General features: G+C 33.9%; 1 protein-coding gene across 4 annotated transcripts in view; it reads right to left on the bottom strand.

Annotated features, from left to right (window-relative positions):
• Positions 1 to 1068: 1068 nt before the first annotated feature.
• LOC143085530 (putative protein FAM10A4) overlaps positions 1069 to 16232 on the bottom strand; it is a 30055-nt gene continuing 14891 nt past the window's right edge. For all 4 annotated transcript variants that reach the window (XM_076261917.1, XM_076261919.1, XM_076261918.1 and 1 more), the window contains exons 8-13: positions 15646 to 15748; positions 15106 to 15222; positions 7448 to 7505; positions 6102 to 6373; positions 2581 to 2723; positions 1069 to 1584 (exon numbers count right to left, since the gene is read on the bottom strand). In XM_076261917.1, the coding sequence (XP_076118032.1) occupies positions 2589 to 2723; positions 6102 to 6373; positions 7448 to 7505; positions 15106 to 15222; positions 15646 to 15748 (685 nt within the window). In that variant the 3' untranslated portion in view covers positions 1069 to 1584; positions 2581 to 2588. The remainder of the gene's footprint in view (positions 1585 to 2580; positions 2724 to 6101; positions 6374 to 7447; positions 7506 to 15105; positions 15223 to 15645; positions 15749 to 16232) is intronic.

Below are 16232 nucleotides of genomic sequence, written 5' to 3' on the forward strand. Positions count from 1 at the left end.
TCTTGTTCACATGAAGGAAAAACCACGCATACGGCATCGGAAATGATTGGAAGCTATTCACATATTCTCATATACATTCGGATACCATAATGTGTATATGCTGACAACTCATATAATTATTAAAAAAAATATTTTTTTTTGTCAAAATGATGTGGCTGCTTGAGCATCTGAGCATACATGCAAGCTACGCCACTGGTTTTCACAACACACATGTCTGGAATAACCTTTAGTAGATTTGTAGTAGAACTTAAATTTGGAAATAAAAATAAATAAATATAATAACATTTCTATGCATCAAAACCAAAAAGGGTTACAGGTATAACAAGTCTGAAGAACCAAAACAACAAGCCATCTTTTTCAGATGAGTTGCATCCTTAGTTTTTAAAACATACTTAAATTTATAAGTAAAATTTGATCATTTTATTTATTCCAGTACCATAGCATTAGCTTATTTTATACAGGATAACTTTGTAGTGGACACCGAATTCTTATGAACTTTCAACAGATGATATCTGGTATCTATGATGAGATTATTTGTTCAGTAAAATGCTTTTCTAATTTTTGTTTTTTAATGCTTTTACATTCATTTTCTGATTAGTGAAATAAAAACCCAATAAATATAATATATTAGAAGAATATTCAGAAGCATAAATGGCAATTTGAGTAATCTTATCAATAGCTGTAAATTATGAAAAACATATGGTTATATTTTCCAGTTTTAACACTTTATGAAAACATGATTTTATGTCAGACATGTCTGAAGAATATTGAAAGAAATAAAAAACTCATCATAACTTGAAAATTGCATACCTGCCAACTGTCACTATTTGCGGGGGATTTCCCCCATGGAGGCTCCCAAATTGAAGTTTTTAAAGAGCAATTATGTTCACAATTTTAACAAAACAATTAATTTTTCAATGAATTGAGGCTTATAAAAATATGAAGAAGCCTAAAAACAACATTACACTGTATATGAAGCTTGACTGTTTTTTAGGGTATGGCAGACATCTTGCATGCAAAACCCCCATGGGCATTTTGAAAACTTGGCAGGTATGAAATTGGTTATACAACATCTGTATTGATTGAAAAATGTAATGCACTAACTGATAACAATGCTGTAAAACTCAGTTTTTGTTAACAACCCTCAACACTATTTATACTGTTATGGCACAAAAATATCAAACCTTATTTGTTCTTTTATTTTTATTTTGGGGCAACAAAAAATGGTACAGATGAATACTTTTCACCTACCTTTAAAATAATTTTAAATGAGAAAATATAAACTTAAGATTAAGGTATATTCACAGCTTGATGCAAGGATGAAAAACAATTAAGTGTAACATAAAGGTTGTGAAAATCTGCACAATTACAATATTAACTTGCCATTTCATTGGCTCTTCAAGAACAGTTATTACAAATAGAAAATCCATTTGGATGCATTTTCTATGAAAACGATATAAACACTAACAAAACAGTAAAACAAAAATTATACACAAATCTGTACTTAGCATAACTATATGAAGGTCAATTTGTAGTTCTAAACTCTTTCATTCAGAAGATGATGTGATAATAATGTGGTTTTACCTGAAACAGAAACATGTAAAATATAATTTGCAAGGTAGACACATAAATGTATAATACAGTTGGAAGAAAAATACAAGATAAAACGTTATAATAGACACATTGCTGTTTTAAATTCAGAAGTCCAATTTACAGAGCCTTTCAAATGAGTTAATGTGGATTTATTATTATTATGGGACACCTCTTGTGTGGATTTTATATGTATATGTTAACTTTGAATTTATATGTTTAATGAAGTATGAATTTGCAAAACCTTAAAATCATATATCCTTGACAAATTTTCCTCAATCCAGGGAATTGGTATCCACAGTATGGTTTGATTTGAACGAAATGTTTTGAACTAGACATAGCAACTATTTATCAATTAATCTATTGAATGGTGTGGTCCAAATTTAATCATTTAATCAGTATTTCAGAGATAAGTAATGTCTAATGATAAAAATATAACCAGGTCATGTCTGTAAATATTATAAAAACCTGTATCTGACTGATCATCAAGTTAGATATTCAACCTCAAACAAGTTGTGTATCAAATAGTTGATCTTAGCTAAATCTCTTGGTAAGGGGGGACAACTCTTTATTTTTTGTAAACTAGCAAATGTTCATAATATTTATCAAACATTTTACTACTCAACTACATGTAGAATAAAAAAAAAACTGTTTAAAATTATTTAGAGCAAAGCCTCCCGTTCTAATCTTGTACAAATAAAATTATATTTTGAGACAATGTATTATTATTCTATATATACTACTGAACATCAAGCATAACTTCTTTTGGTCTCTGATAAGAGGTTATCTTCTTGGCAAAAACACCACATATTATTATTTTAATTTTTCTGTCATCAATGGTAGATTTTAATATGTAGTTGTTGAAGTCAATAAAATTGAGAATGGAAATGGGGAACGGAAAACTTTTTAGATATTTGGATAGTTTTCACAATTATGGATAACTTTAATCATAAATCAATAAAATGTGTCAATGCTTTGTAATGAACTTACAGTGTAAATTACTCTGGTGGTGGTTGACCAAACTTTCCAGCCATTTTGTTGATTAGTGTCTGAACCTTAGGGTTATTTTGATATTTAGAAATGTTAGCTGGATTTGTACTGATGTCTTGAAATGCTGCAGACACTTCAGGATCCTGAAATAAAAAAACATACCTTTTGCATGACATATATTGAAAGTGTAACATGTCCTTGTTTACAAAGTATACCTAAATCTACCAATAAAATAAAGTAAGACAATAGCCCTTGAGAAATAGGAAGGCTTAATCTACCAATAAAATAAAGTAAGAACAATAGCTCTTGAGAAATAGGAAGGCTTAATCTACCAATAAAATAAAGTAAGAACAATAGCTCTTGAGAAATAGGAAGGCTTAATCTACCAATAAAATAATAAGAACAATAGCTCTTGAGAAATAGGAAGGCTTAATCTACCAATAAAATAATAAGAACAATAGCTCTTGAGAAATAGGAAGGCTTAATCTACCAATAAAATAATAAGAACAATAGCTCTTGAGAAATAGGAAGGCTTAATCTACCAATAAAATAATAAGAACAATAGCTCTTGAGAAATAGGAAGGCTTAATCTACCAATAAAATAAAGTAAGAACAATAGCTCTTGAGAAATAGGAAGGCTTAATCTACCAATAAAATAAAGTAAGAACAATAGCTCTTGAGAAAGAGGAAGGCTTAAACTACCAATAAAATAAAGTAAGAACAATAGCTCTTAAGAAATAGGAAGGCTTAATCTACCAATAAAATAAAGTAAGAACAATAGCTCTTGAGAAATAGGAAGGCTTAATCTACCAATAAAATAAAGTAAGAACAATAGCTCTTGAGAAATAGGAAGGCTTAATAAATAGGAAGGCTTAATCTACCAATAAAATAAAGTAAGAACAATAGCTCTTGAGAAAGAGGAAGGCTTAATCTACCAATAAAATAAAGTAAGAACAATAGCTCTTGAGAAATAGGAAGTGTGGTCAAATTTGGTTCTTATTTGCCCTATAGTTTCAAAGTAGAGTAATTTTGTAAAATTTAATTAACAACTTACAACTTACAACAAGTGATGAGAAAGGCTATCTTTTGTCAAAAATAAACAAATGACAAAACTAGAGGCTCTCAAGAGCCTGTATCGCTCACCTGATTCTACTTGGGTTTTTGAAATCATATAAAAAAATATAAATTTGGCTAAAAGTGACAACACAACCTCATACGGAAAGGAACATTCAGGCTATGTTTAATTTCATTCAAAAGTCCCCCACTGGCGGCCATCTTGATCGGCTACAAAGTAACAACACTTGGTCAGCACCTCATAAGGAACATTCATGCCATGTTTGGTTTCATTCCATTCAGTGGTTCTCTAACAGAAGTCATTTGTATGCATTTCCCATAGAGTCCTATGTTAAACTAAGTCCCCCACTGGCTGCCATCTTGGATAATGGATCGGCTACAAAGTAACAACACTTGGTCAGCACCACATTAGGAACATTCATGCCATGTTTGATTTCATTCCATTCAGTGGTTCTCTAAAAGAAGTCATTTGTATGCATTTCCCATAGGGTCCTATGTTAAACTAAGTCCCCCGCTGGCGGCCATCTTGGATGATGGATCGGCTACAAAGTAACAACACTTGGTCAGCACCTCATATGGAACATTCATGCTATGTTTGGTTTCATTCCATTCAGTGGTTCTCAAAAAGAAGTCATTTGTATGCATTTCCCATAGGGTCCTATGTTAAACTAAGTCCCCCGCTGGCGGCCATCTTGGATAATGGATCAGCTACAAAGTAACAACACTTGGTCAGCACCTCATAAGGAACATTCATGCCATGTTTGGTTTTATTCCATTCAGTGGTTCTCTAAAAGAAGTCATTTGTATGCATTTCCCATAGGGTCCTATGTTAAACTAACTCCCCCACTGGCGGCCATCTTGGATAATGGATCGGCTACAAAGTAACAGCACTTGGTCAGCACCTCATAAGGAACATTCATGCCATGTTTGGTTTCATTCCATTCAGTGGTTCTCTAAAAGAAGTCATTTGTATGCATTTACCATAGGGTCCTATGTTAAACTAAGTCCCCCGCTGGCTGCCATCTTGGATGATGGATCAGTTACATAGTAACAACACTTGGTCGGCACCTCATAAGGACCATTCATGCCATGTTTGGTTTCCTTCCATTCAGTGGTTCTCAAAAGAAGTCATTTGTATGCATTTCCCATAGAGTCCTATGTTAAACTAAGTCCCCCGCTGGCGGCCATCTTGGATAATGGATCGGCTACAAAGTAACAACACTTGGTCAGCACCACATTAGGAACATTCATGCCATGTTTGATTTCATTCCATTCAGTGGTTCTCTAAAAGAAGTCATTTGTATGCATTTCCCATAGGGTCCTATGTTAAACTAAGTCCCCCGCTGGCGGCCATCTTGGATGATGGATCAGCTACATAGTAACAACACTTGGTCGGCACCTCATAAGGAACATTCATGCCATGTTTGGTTTTATTCCATTCAATGATTCTCTAAAAGAAGTCATTTGTATGCATTTCCCATAGGGTCCTATGTTAAACTAAGTCCCCCGCTGGCGGCCATCTTGGATAATGGATCGGCTACAAAGTAACAACACTTGGTCAGCACCACATTAGGAACATTCATGCCATGTTTGATTTCATTCCATTCAGTGGTTCTCTAAAAGAAGTCATTTGTATGCATTTCCCATAGGGTCCTATGTTAAACTAATTCCCACCGCTGGCGGCCATCTTGGATGATGGATCGGCTACAAAGTAACAACACTTGGTCAGCACCTCATAAGGAACATTCATGCCATGTTTGGTTTCATTCCATTCAGTGGTTCTCTAGAAGAAGTTCAAAATGTAAAAAGTTAACGACGACGACGACGGACGACGACGACGACGGACGACGGACGCCCAGTGGTGAGAAAAGCTCACTTGGCCCTTCGGGCCAGGTGAGCTAAAAAAGTGAGCTTTAAAGGTAAGAGATGATAAGGTAAATAGCCATGGCCATAAATTGATCTATGGAAAATATGTGTCACCAAATTATGTGTACCTGGAGAATTTAATAGGAGAAATGATTAATTTTATTTTAATATCTTTTCGTATCTTCATTTGTCAACCTACATTAAATTTTACAAGACTGTCCCAGGTTAGGGGAGAGTTGGGATCCCGCTAACATGTTTAACCATGCCACATTCTCCATGTTTGTGACAGTCCCAAGTCAGAAGCCTAAAATTCAGTGGTTGTCGTTTATTTATGTATTACATTATTGTTTTTCGTTCATATTTTGTACATAAATTATGCCGTTAGTTTTCTCCTTTGAATTGTTTTACATTGTCATTTCAGGGCCTTTTATAGCTGACTATGCTGTATGGGATTTGCTCATTGTTGAAGGCCATATGGTGACCTATAGTTGTTAATTTCTGTATCATTTTGGACTCTTGTAGAGAGTTTTCTCATTGACAATTATACCACATCTTCTTTTTTATAATAATAAAATTTTAACCTGGAATGCAGAAAGAATTTCTGGATCACTGAGTAGCTTGGATAAATCTGGCATTCCACCTCCACCTCCAGCGCCTGCTCCAGGCATACCTCCTCCCATACCACCAGGCATGCCTCCCATGCCACCGGGCATGCCTCCCATACCACCGGGCATGCCTCCCATACCACCGGGCATACCTCCCATGCCACCAGGCATGCCTCCCATACCACCTGGCATGCCTCCCATACCACCTGGCATGCCTCCCATACCACCTGGCATACCTCCCATACCTCCTGAAAAGACAATATGGTAAAGTTAAGGCAATAGAGATTAGTAACAAAATACTGACATAAAAACACTCCAGCATAATGAAAGAAATCATTTGATTTTGCAAATACTAGTGTGCTTTAAGGGCATATGATACAGTTTCAATCCTATAATGATTTGTTCAGGGATCTCCATGGATGAAAATTGAACAATGGAGGAACTTTCACCATCACAAACCGTGTGTAACCCGTACAGTGAAGCGTGATCAAAAGTATAACATCCCCCCAACCTTTTAGTCGAGAATGACCAAAAGCTGTCATGAAGGTCCCCATGTACTTTTCTTGCTATTTTTGGTTATTGTTATGGGGGTTAAATATCATGTATAGCTTATTTTTCACGGACACTTATCAAATTCAGAAGTCATGAACCCATTACTGGTATGGCTGATTTGCAGCAGGTCACAAATTTCAGCTATGAAATATAAACACTAGAATTGAAAACCAAAAGATATAAAGAAACAGGAAATAATATTTTATACAGAAATTCTAAATTATGTTTAGTTCACAAACATGTCAAAATCAAATAAAATGTGACCATATTTTTCTTTGCATTCAAGCAATTGTGCACAATTTTCCTAACAATATACCCTCTTGTCACATGACTTTGTTTTTGTGCATTTTGAAGAAGAGTAGTGCACAACAAGTCATAAGTTTGTTGCATTTTGTCAAATAATATACATGTTTAATTTTAGATGTAAAAAAAATTGGACTGGAAAAATTTCATTCGGTCTGGTAAAGGTAGGTTGTTTACCAGACCGAATGTCCTGTTAAAATAAAATTCATTTGTGTATACTGGTATCATATGCCTTTAAAGACTATTTTGAGAAACTCTGCATTAAATTTGTAAATGTAATTGATTTTTTATTCTCGGGATATTTTTTTGGTCTTGATTTATTGTGTAATGAGAAAACATGGCTGCTATGATACAATGTTTTCATAAACCTTCCTTAAAAGTAAAACTTAGAGCAGCCTCATCATTCCCCTGCTATTCAACTCCAAAATTACTCTGAATTTTTCAGGTTCAATGCATTCTGTACTTACCAGGAAATCCCCCTGGGAAACCACCTGGGAATCCTCCAGATGATCCAGTGCTGCTTTCCTGAAATAAAGATTGAATAATAAATGACATAACAAAAATAAATTCTTGATATATTAGATAAAAAAAAAAGATAAATGTCTTTGCTGAAAATAAGGGACGACATCAAAAGTTCAATGTAGGATAAACCAGATGCTCCGCAGGGCGTAGCTTTATACGACCGCAGAGGTTGAACCCTGAACGGTTAGGGCAAGTATGGACACAACATTCAAGCTGGATTCAGCTCTAAATTTGGATTGTGATTAAATAGTTGACACAGAATAGGTTTCTGACACAGAATGAATGTGTTCTTATGAACTTAAAATTTTTGTTTCTCTTAGAGCAATTCACTATGCTGTTGAATATTAATCCTCTCAAAAAAATGTTTGAAGAAATTTTCTTTTTTATTTATGAAATTTCAAATGAGAAAAATTGAACCCAATTTTTTTAATCACATCCCCCTTTCCCTTATTCCAAAACTAATCTCAATTAAAATTTCTAATGGAGTTTGCAACAATAACTACTCATTTAAATACATCATAAAATATTAAGATGTAAAAAAACTGCTTGTTATCACTGAATGGTAAAGATTATTTTAATTTATCAGTTGGTAGTAAAAAGTGAATATACATTGTATATTGTAAATAACAAAGATTTAAGTTGATTCTGGACAAAGAAAGATAACTCCAATTAAAAAAAAATCTTGCTATTGCACAATATTTTGCAATTAGATATTTCTTGCTTACTATTCTGGACAAAGAAAGATAACTCTAATTAAAAAAAAATTTGATATTTCACAATATTGTGCAATTAGATATTTCTTGCCATTGCGCAATACTGTGCAATTGAAAAGACTTGCTATTACACAATACTTAATATAATAATTTTAGATCCTGATTTGGACCAACTTGAAAACTGGGCCCATAATAAAAAATCTAAGTACATTTTTGGATTCAGCATATCAAAGAACTTCAAGATTTCAATTTTTGTTAAAATCAGACGAAGTTTAATTTTGGACCCTTTGGACTTTAGTGTAGACCAATTTGAAAACAGGACCAAAAATGAAGAATCTACATACACAGTTAGATTTGGAATATCAAAGAACCCCATTTATTCAATTTTTGATGAAATCAAACAAAGTTTAATTTTGGACCCCGATTTGGACCAACTTGAAAACTGGGCCAATAATCAAGAATCTAAGTACATTTTTAGATTCAGCATATCAAAGAACCTAACTGATTCATTTTTTGTCAAAATCAAACTAAGTTTAATTTTGGACCCTTTGGACCTTAATGTAGACCAATTTGAAAACGGGACCAAAAGTTAAGAATCTACATACACAGTCATGACAGTTAGATTCAGCATATCAAAGAACCCCAATTATTCAATTTTGATGAAATCAAACAAAAGTTTAATTTTGGACCCTTTGGGCCCCTTATTATGTTGGGACCAAAACTCCCAAAATCAAACCCAACCTTTCTTTTATGGTCATAAACCTTGTGTTTAAATTTCATAGATTTCTATTTACTTATACTAACGTTATGGTGCGAAAACCAAGAAAAATGCTTATTTGGGTCCCTTTTTGGCCCCTAATTCCTAAACTGTTGGGACCTAAACTCCCAAAATCAATACCAACCTTCCTTTTGTAGTCATTAACATTGTGTTTAAATTTCATTGATTTCTATTTACTTAAACTAATGTTATTGTGCGAAAACCAAGAATAATGCTTATTTGGGCCCTTTTTTGGCCCCTAATTCCTAAACTGTTGAGACCAAAACTCCCAAAATCAATCCCAACCGTTCTTTTGTGGTCATAAACCTTGTGTCAAAATTTCATAGATTTCTATTAACTTAAACTAAAGTTATAGTGCGAAAACCAAGAAAATGCTTATTTGGGCCCTTTTTGGCCCCTAATTCCTAAAATGTTGGGACCAAAACTCCCAAAATCAATACCAACCTTCCTTTTGTGGTCATAAACCTTGTGTTAAAATTTCATAGATTTCCATTCACTTTTACTAAAGTTAGAGTGCGAAAACTAAAAGTATTCGGACGCCGGACGACGACGACGACGACGACGACGACGACGACGCAGACGCCAACGTGATAGCAATATACGACGAAAATTTTTTCAAAATTTGCGGTCGTATAAAAATTGAACCCAATTTTTTTAATCACATCCCCCTTTCCCTTATTCCAAAACTAATCTCAATTAAAATTTCTAATGGAGTTTGCAACAATAACTACTCATTTAAATACATCATAAAATATTAAGATGTAAAAAAAACTGCTTGTTATCACTGAATGTTATTTATTATAATTTATCAGAACTTGGTAGTAAAAAGTGAATATACATTGTATATTGTATATAACAAAGATTTAAGTTGATTCTGGACAAAGAAAGATAACTCCAATTAAAAAAAAATCTTGCTATTGCACAATATTTTGCAATTAGATATTTCTTGCTTACTATTCTGGACAAAGAAAGATAACTCTAATTAAAAAAAAATTTGCTATTTCACAATATTGTGCAATTAGATATTTCTTGCCATTGCGCAATACTGTGCAATTGAAAAGACTTGCTATTGCACAATACTTAATATAATAATTTTAGATCCTGATTTGGACCAACTTGAAAACTGGGCCCATAATAAAAAATCTAAGTACATTTTTGGATTCAGCATATCAAAGAACCCCAAGATTTCAATTTTTGTTGAAATCAGACTAAGTTTAATTTTGGACCCTTTGGACTTTAGTGTAGACCAATTTGAAAACAGGACCAAAAATGAAGAATCTACATACACAGTTAGATTTGGTATATCAAAGAACCCCATTTATTCAATTTTTGATGAAATCAAACAAAGTTTAATTTTGGACCCCGATTTGGACCAACTTGAAAACTGGGCCAATAATCAAGAATCTAAGTACATTTTTAGATTCAGCATATCAAAGAACCTAACTGATTCATTTTTTGTCAAAATCAAACTAAGTTTAATTTTGGACCCTTTGGACCTTAATGTAGACCAATTTGAAAACGGGACCAAAAGTTAAGAATCTACATACACAGTCATGACAGTTAGATTCAGCATATCAAAGAACCCCAATTATTCAATTTTGATGAAATCAAACAAAGTTTAATTTTGGACCCTTTGGGCCCCTTATTCTGTTGGGACCAAAACTCCCAAAATCAATACCAACCTTCCTTTTATGGTCATAAACCTTGTGTTTAAATTTCATAGATTTCTATTTACTTATACTAACGTTATGGTGCGAAAACCAAGAAAAATGCTTATTTGGGTCCCTTTTTGGCCCCTAATTCCTAAACTGTTGGGACCTAAACTCCCAAAATCAATACCAACCTTCCTTTTGTAGTCATTAACATTGTGTTTAAATTTCATTGATTTCTATTTACTTAAACTAAAGTTACTGTGCGAAAACCAAGAATAATGCTTATTTGGGCCCTTTTTTGGCCCCTAATTCCTAAACTGTTGAAACCTAAACTCTCAAAATCAATCCCAACCGTTCTTTTGTGGTCATAAACCTTGTGTCAAAATTTCATAGATTTCTATTAACTTTAACTAAAGTTATAGTGCGAAAACCAAGAAAATGCTTATTTGGGCCCTTTTTGGCCCCTAATTCCTAAAATGTTGGGACCAAAACTCCCAAAATCAATACCAACCTTCCTTTTGTGGTCATAAACCTTGTGTTAAAATTTCATAGATTTCCATTCACTTTTACTAAAGTTAGAGTGCGAAAAGTAAAAGTATTCGGACGGCGGACGACGACGACGACGCCGACGCCAACGTGATAGCAATATACGACGAAAAATTTTTCAAATTTTGCGGTCGTATAAAAACTTAATTCAACAAGTGAAACTGCGAGCTACTGCTCACTGATGATACCCCCGCCGCAAGTGGATAATATTAATAGTGTAAAAATATGCAAGTGTTCGGTAAACAGGAAGTTGTCAAGTGATGAATCTGAAAACGCATCACACGGTATAGCTGACTTATAAAAATCCTGAAACCAAATTTCAGAAATCCTTGTATTGTAGTTCCTGAGAAAAATGTGACGAAAATTTTTAACTTGGTTATCATGTGTAAAATCATACAAGTGTTCGGTAAACAGGAAGTAGTCGAGTGGTGAATCTGAAAACGCATCACACAGTATAGCTGACTTATATAAATCCTGAAACCAAATTTCAGAAATCCTTGTATTGTAGTTCCTGAGAAAAATGTGACGAAAATTTTTAACTTGGTTATCATGTGTAAAATCATACAAGTGTTCGGTAAACAGGAAGTAGTCGAGTGATGAATCTGAAAGCGCATCACACGGTATAGCTGACTTATATAAATCCTGAAACCAAATTTCAGAAATCCTTGTATTGTAGTTCCTGAGAAAAATGTGACGAAAATTTTCAACTTGGCTATCATGTGTAAAATCATACAAGTGTTCGGTAAACAGGAAGTTGTCGAGTGATGAATCTGAAAACGCATCACACGGTATAGCTGACTTATATAAATCCTGAAACCAAATTTCAGAAATCCTTGTATTGTAGTTCCTGAGAAAAATGTGACGAAAATTTTCAACTTGGCTATCATGTGTAAAATCAGACAAGTGTTCAGTAAACAGGAAGTTGTCAAGTGATGAATCTGAAAACGCATCACACGGTATGGCTGACATATATAAATGTTGATACCAAATTACAGAAAGGGTGGATGTGTAGTTCCTGAGAAAAATGCGACGAAAGTTTCATGGGACGGACTGACTGACGGACGGACGGACTGACGGACAGACTGACGGACGGACTGACGGACGGACGGACTGACGGACTGACGGACTGACGGACTGACAGACAGAGGTAAAACAGTATACCCCCCCTTTTTTAAAGCGGGGGTATTAAAGCGGGGGTATAATTAGTTTTTTCACTGACCCCCCACCCCCCCTCTTAACTAAATTTGGGAAAAATTGATTTACAAATAAGAGATATATGTAAAAATCGATTTTAGATATACAAAATTTGCAGAATTTTACCCCCCCCCCCCCCCCCACCCCACCCCCAAACTATTTGATTTAAGTTTTTTATCCTACATTGATCTTTTGATGTCATCCCTAAGTTTAATAGTTGATCATATAGAAATATCAGATTAAAAAGATTTAAAACTTCTTTTTCAACAAGAGTGCACACGCTGAAATGTCTCGCCTTCTATACTAATCATTGATATTATGTTGATAGTCCTAGGTGTAAAGCTAAGCTTTATTACAACTGTCACATAAACTTAACATTTACCAAGATAACTAAACAAAGACCAATGAACCTTGAAAATGAGGTCAAGGTCAGATGAAACATGCCAGGCAGACATGTTCAGCTAACAATGCTTCTTAGTTCTATACAACATATATAGTTGACCCATTACTTATAGTTTAAGAAAAATAGACCAAAACACAAAAACTTAACACTGTGCAATGAACCGTGAAAATGAGGTCAGGGTCAAATAAAACCTGCGTGACTGACATAAAGATCATAAAATATTTCCATACACCAAATATAGTTGACCTGTGGCATATAGTATTAGATAAAAAGACCAAAACTCAAAAACTTAACTTTGACCACTGAACCATGAAAATGAGGTCAGGGTCACATGACATCTGCCCGCTAGATATGTACACCTTACAATCATTCCATACAACAAATATAGTAGACCTATTGCATATAGTATGAGAAAAACAGACCAAAACACAAAAATTTAACTATAACCACTGAACCATGAAAATGAGGTCAAGGTCAGATGACACCTGCCAGTTGGGCATGTACACCTTACAGTCCTTCCATACACAGAATATACTAGCCCTATTGCTTATAGTATCTGAGATATGGACTTGACCACCAAAACTTAACCTTGTTCACTGATCCATGAAATGAGGTCGAGGTCAAGTGAAAACTGTCTGACAGACATGAGGACCTTGCAAGGTACGCACATATCAAATATAGTTATCCTATTACTTATAATAAGAGAGAATTCAACATTACAAAAAATTTGAACTTTTTTTTCAAGTGGTCACTGAACCATGAAAATGAGGTCAAGGACATTGGACATGTGACTGACGGAAACTTCGTAACATGAAGCATCTATATACGAAGTATGAAGTATCCAGGTCTTCTACCTTCTAAAATATAAAGCTTTTAAGAAGTGAGCTAACGCCGCCGCCGCCGTAGCCGCCGCCGGATCACTATCCCTATGTCGAGCTTTCTGCAACAAAATGTAGATTCTCGTTCTATAACAAATTAGTTGCCATATTTCTCCATTTGTTATTTTTTTCTTCACAAAAGTATAGATATAAATTCAAATCATAAGCATGCAGAGAGGGGGGACTTTCATCATTGTAAACTAAAAAAAAAATTTCAAATTTTGCGGTCGTATAACAAGAGACACATTGACCCGTAATATCATATATTTAATATTGCTAAACCTGTCGACCATTTTTTTTGTTGGTCTAGTCAAACCTTTTCAACTTATAGTCAACCCTGTAATACCGTTGTCATGTATCCTAAATATTGAATATTAGCAAAGCAAAATCGCTACTCTTTAAATGAGTAGGAACTATTTAACCCTATATACTATATGAACTGGACACATATTTCTGACCCAGGCTACCATTATTTGCACAAAATATCAATTTTATAAGTCTTTTGAATCTCATAGGAAAACAAAAAGTTGTACATGTTTTCATGCTCAGCATATTCCCAATCATAATTCAGAGTATTTGAAAACAGAAGTTGGGAGTCTGAAAGATCTGACAAAAATATTTGCTTATCATACATAGGAATGGATAGACGAAAAGTGTGATTGCAATATAGCCATATATACAAGGATAGGGATAGAATGTCCAAATTGAACAGCAAACCCAAATCAAATAAGGGCTGTTCCAGAAAATACTATGTCCCCCCCAGGGACGGCACTTTTTTTTAACCCCCACCACCCACAGAAATAAAATTTAATTAGAACAGCACTCCCTTTGCATTTTGGTATTTCAAATACAACCACCCACATAATATTTAAAAAAATTGCCTTCCCTGGGGGGGACATAGTATATTCTGGAACAGCCCTAATGACAAAGGTGGCAATGTTGATGTTTAATGATATCATCAAAGATCCTTGTTTGCCTATCCTCAAGATCTTTTAATGACTTTCTTGTTATCAATACAGCAAAAATTTCGATGTCTATACTTTCCTAATATAATAATAACGATTGCTTTTAACACCAAATGCGATCAGGCTGTAGCCATTTCCGCTGAAGGTAAAGTGATCTTCTATTTGGGAGATCGTGAAAGGGAGATAATTTAAAAGTTAGCGATTGCAAGGGGTTACCAAGGGGTAATTGCAAATGTTTTTCAGACAGGTAAGTACAGATTTTGATGTAAACAAGAAAATGAGGTATGATTGCCAATGAGATAACTCCTTATGAGATCAAATGAAATAGAAATCAAATACTACAGATCACTGTATGGACTTCATGAATGAACAAAACTTACACTGCATAGAAAGCTATAAAAGTCCACAAAATATATATACCTGTCTTTGTTTACACTGCATAGAAAGCTATAAAAGTCCTCAAAATATATATACCTGTCTTTGTTTTTCATAATCTTCTTTTGCTTTCCTGATTCTTTCTTTTCTGGCATTCAATTCTTTTTCCTGCTTCTTTCTCTCATATTTCCTTTTGTGTTCAATTATTTTCTTTGCCTAGATTATTAAGTTGAATTATACATAGACGTTAATGAATCTTGTCTTATAACTTTTATATGTTGACTGTAAACTACTATATGTTTTCACATTTAAACCTGTCTATAAATTATTACTGAGTATAAGACAAAGATTTTGTAAATAGAGTTCTTTGAATTCATCATCTGTTTCATTCTTTCCAATCTTTCTGACTACATTCAAAAGCTGTGATTTTTTTTTTAATCTGAACAAATTAAATTAACAAAACTTTGGTTAAGATGTAGAAAATCAACTACCGGTAAAATCAACAAATCTTAAATGAAATGTTTAAAATCACTATTCAATTTAATATTCAAACATATAAAAATGCTGAATCCAAAAAAGACAGTAGGTGCATTTTACCCCTTTGTAAAAGGCAATCGAGAGATGTAAAATAAAACGTACATTTGGTGTAACGTCATGTAACAACTCATTAGCAGTGTCATCATAATCCAGTTTACAGGCCATTGTAAGATCATGGTAGGCATCCTCCCATTGTCCTAATTTCCTAAAAAATAAAAATGTAGTGATTAAGTGAAATGTTTCACTGTTCTCAAAAAAAAAAGTTCCTCTGGGGATCCTTCAAGAAAATCTGCTGGTCCTGACTATTATTTATATTGTAATCTGCTGGTCCTGACTATTATTTCTATTGTAATCTGCTGGTCCTGACTATTATTTCTATTGTAATCTGCTGGTCCTGACTATTATTTATATTGTAATCTGCTGGTCCTGACTATTATTTCTATTGTAATCTGTTGGTCCTGACTATTATTTCTATTGTAATCTGCTGGTCCTGACTATTATTTCTATTGTATTATGTTGGTCCTTTTTAAAATTTGGTGGTCAAAACCTTCAAACCCTCACTTTACAAAAACTCTGAATTTGTTTTCTATTTGTAATTCAAACAATTATAGACTCCTACATTGTATCAACGTTCTGACAATAATATCCTTTTATCAATTTGACGGGTTTATTCATAACCTCATAAGTTT

The sequence above is a fragment of the Mytilus galloprovincialis genome, chromosome 8 (assembly GCF_965363235.1).
Source record: "Mytilus galloprovincialis chromosome 8, xbMytGall1.hap1.1, whole genome shotgun sequence".
Classification (NCBI taxonomy): domain Eukaryota; kingdom Metazoa; phylum Mollusca; class Bivalvia; order Mytilida; family Mytilidae; genus Mytilus; species Mytilus galloprovincialis.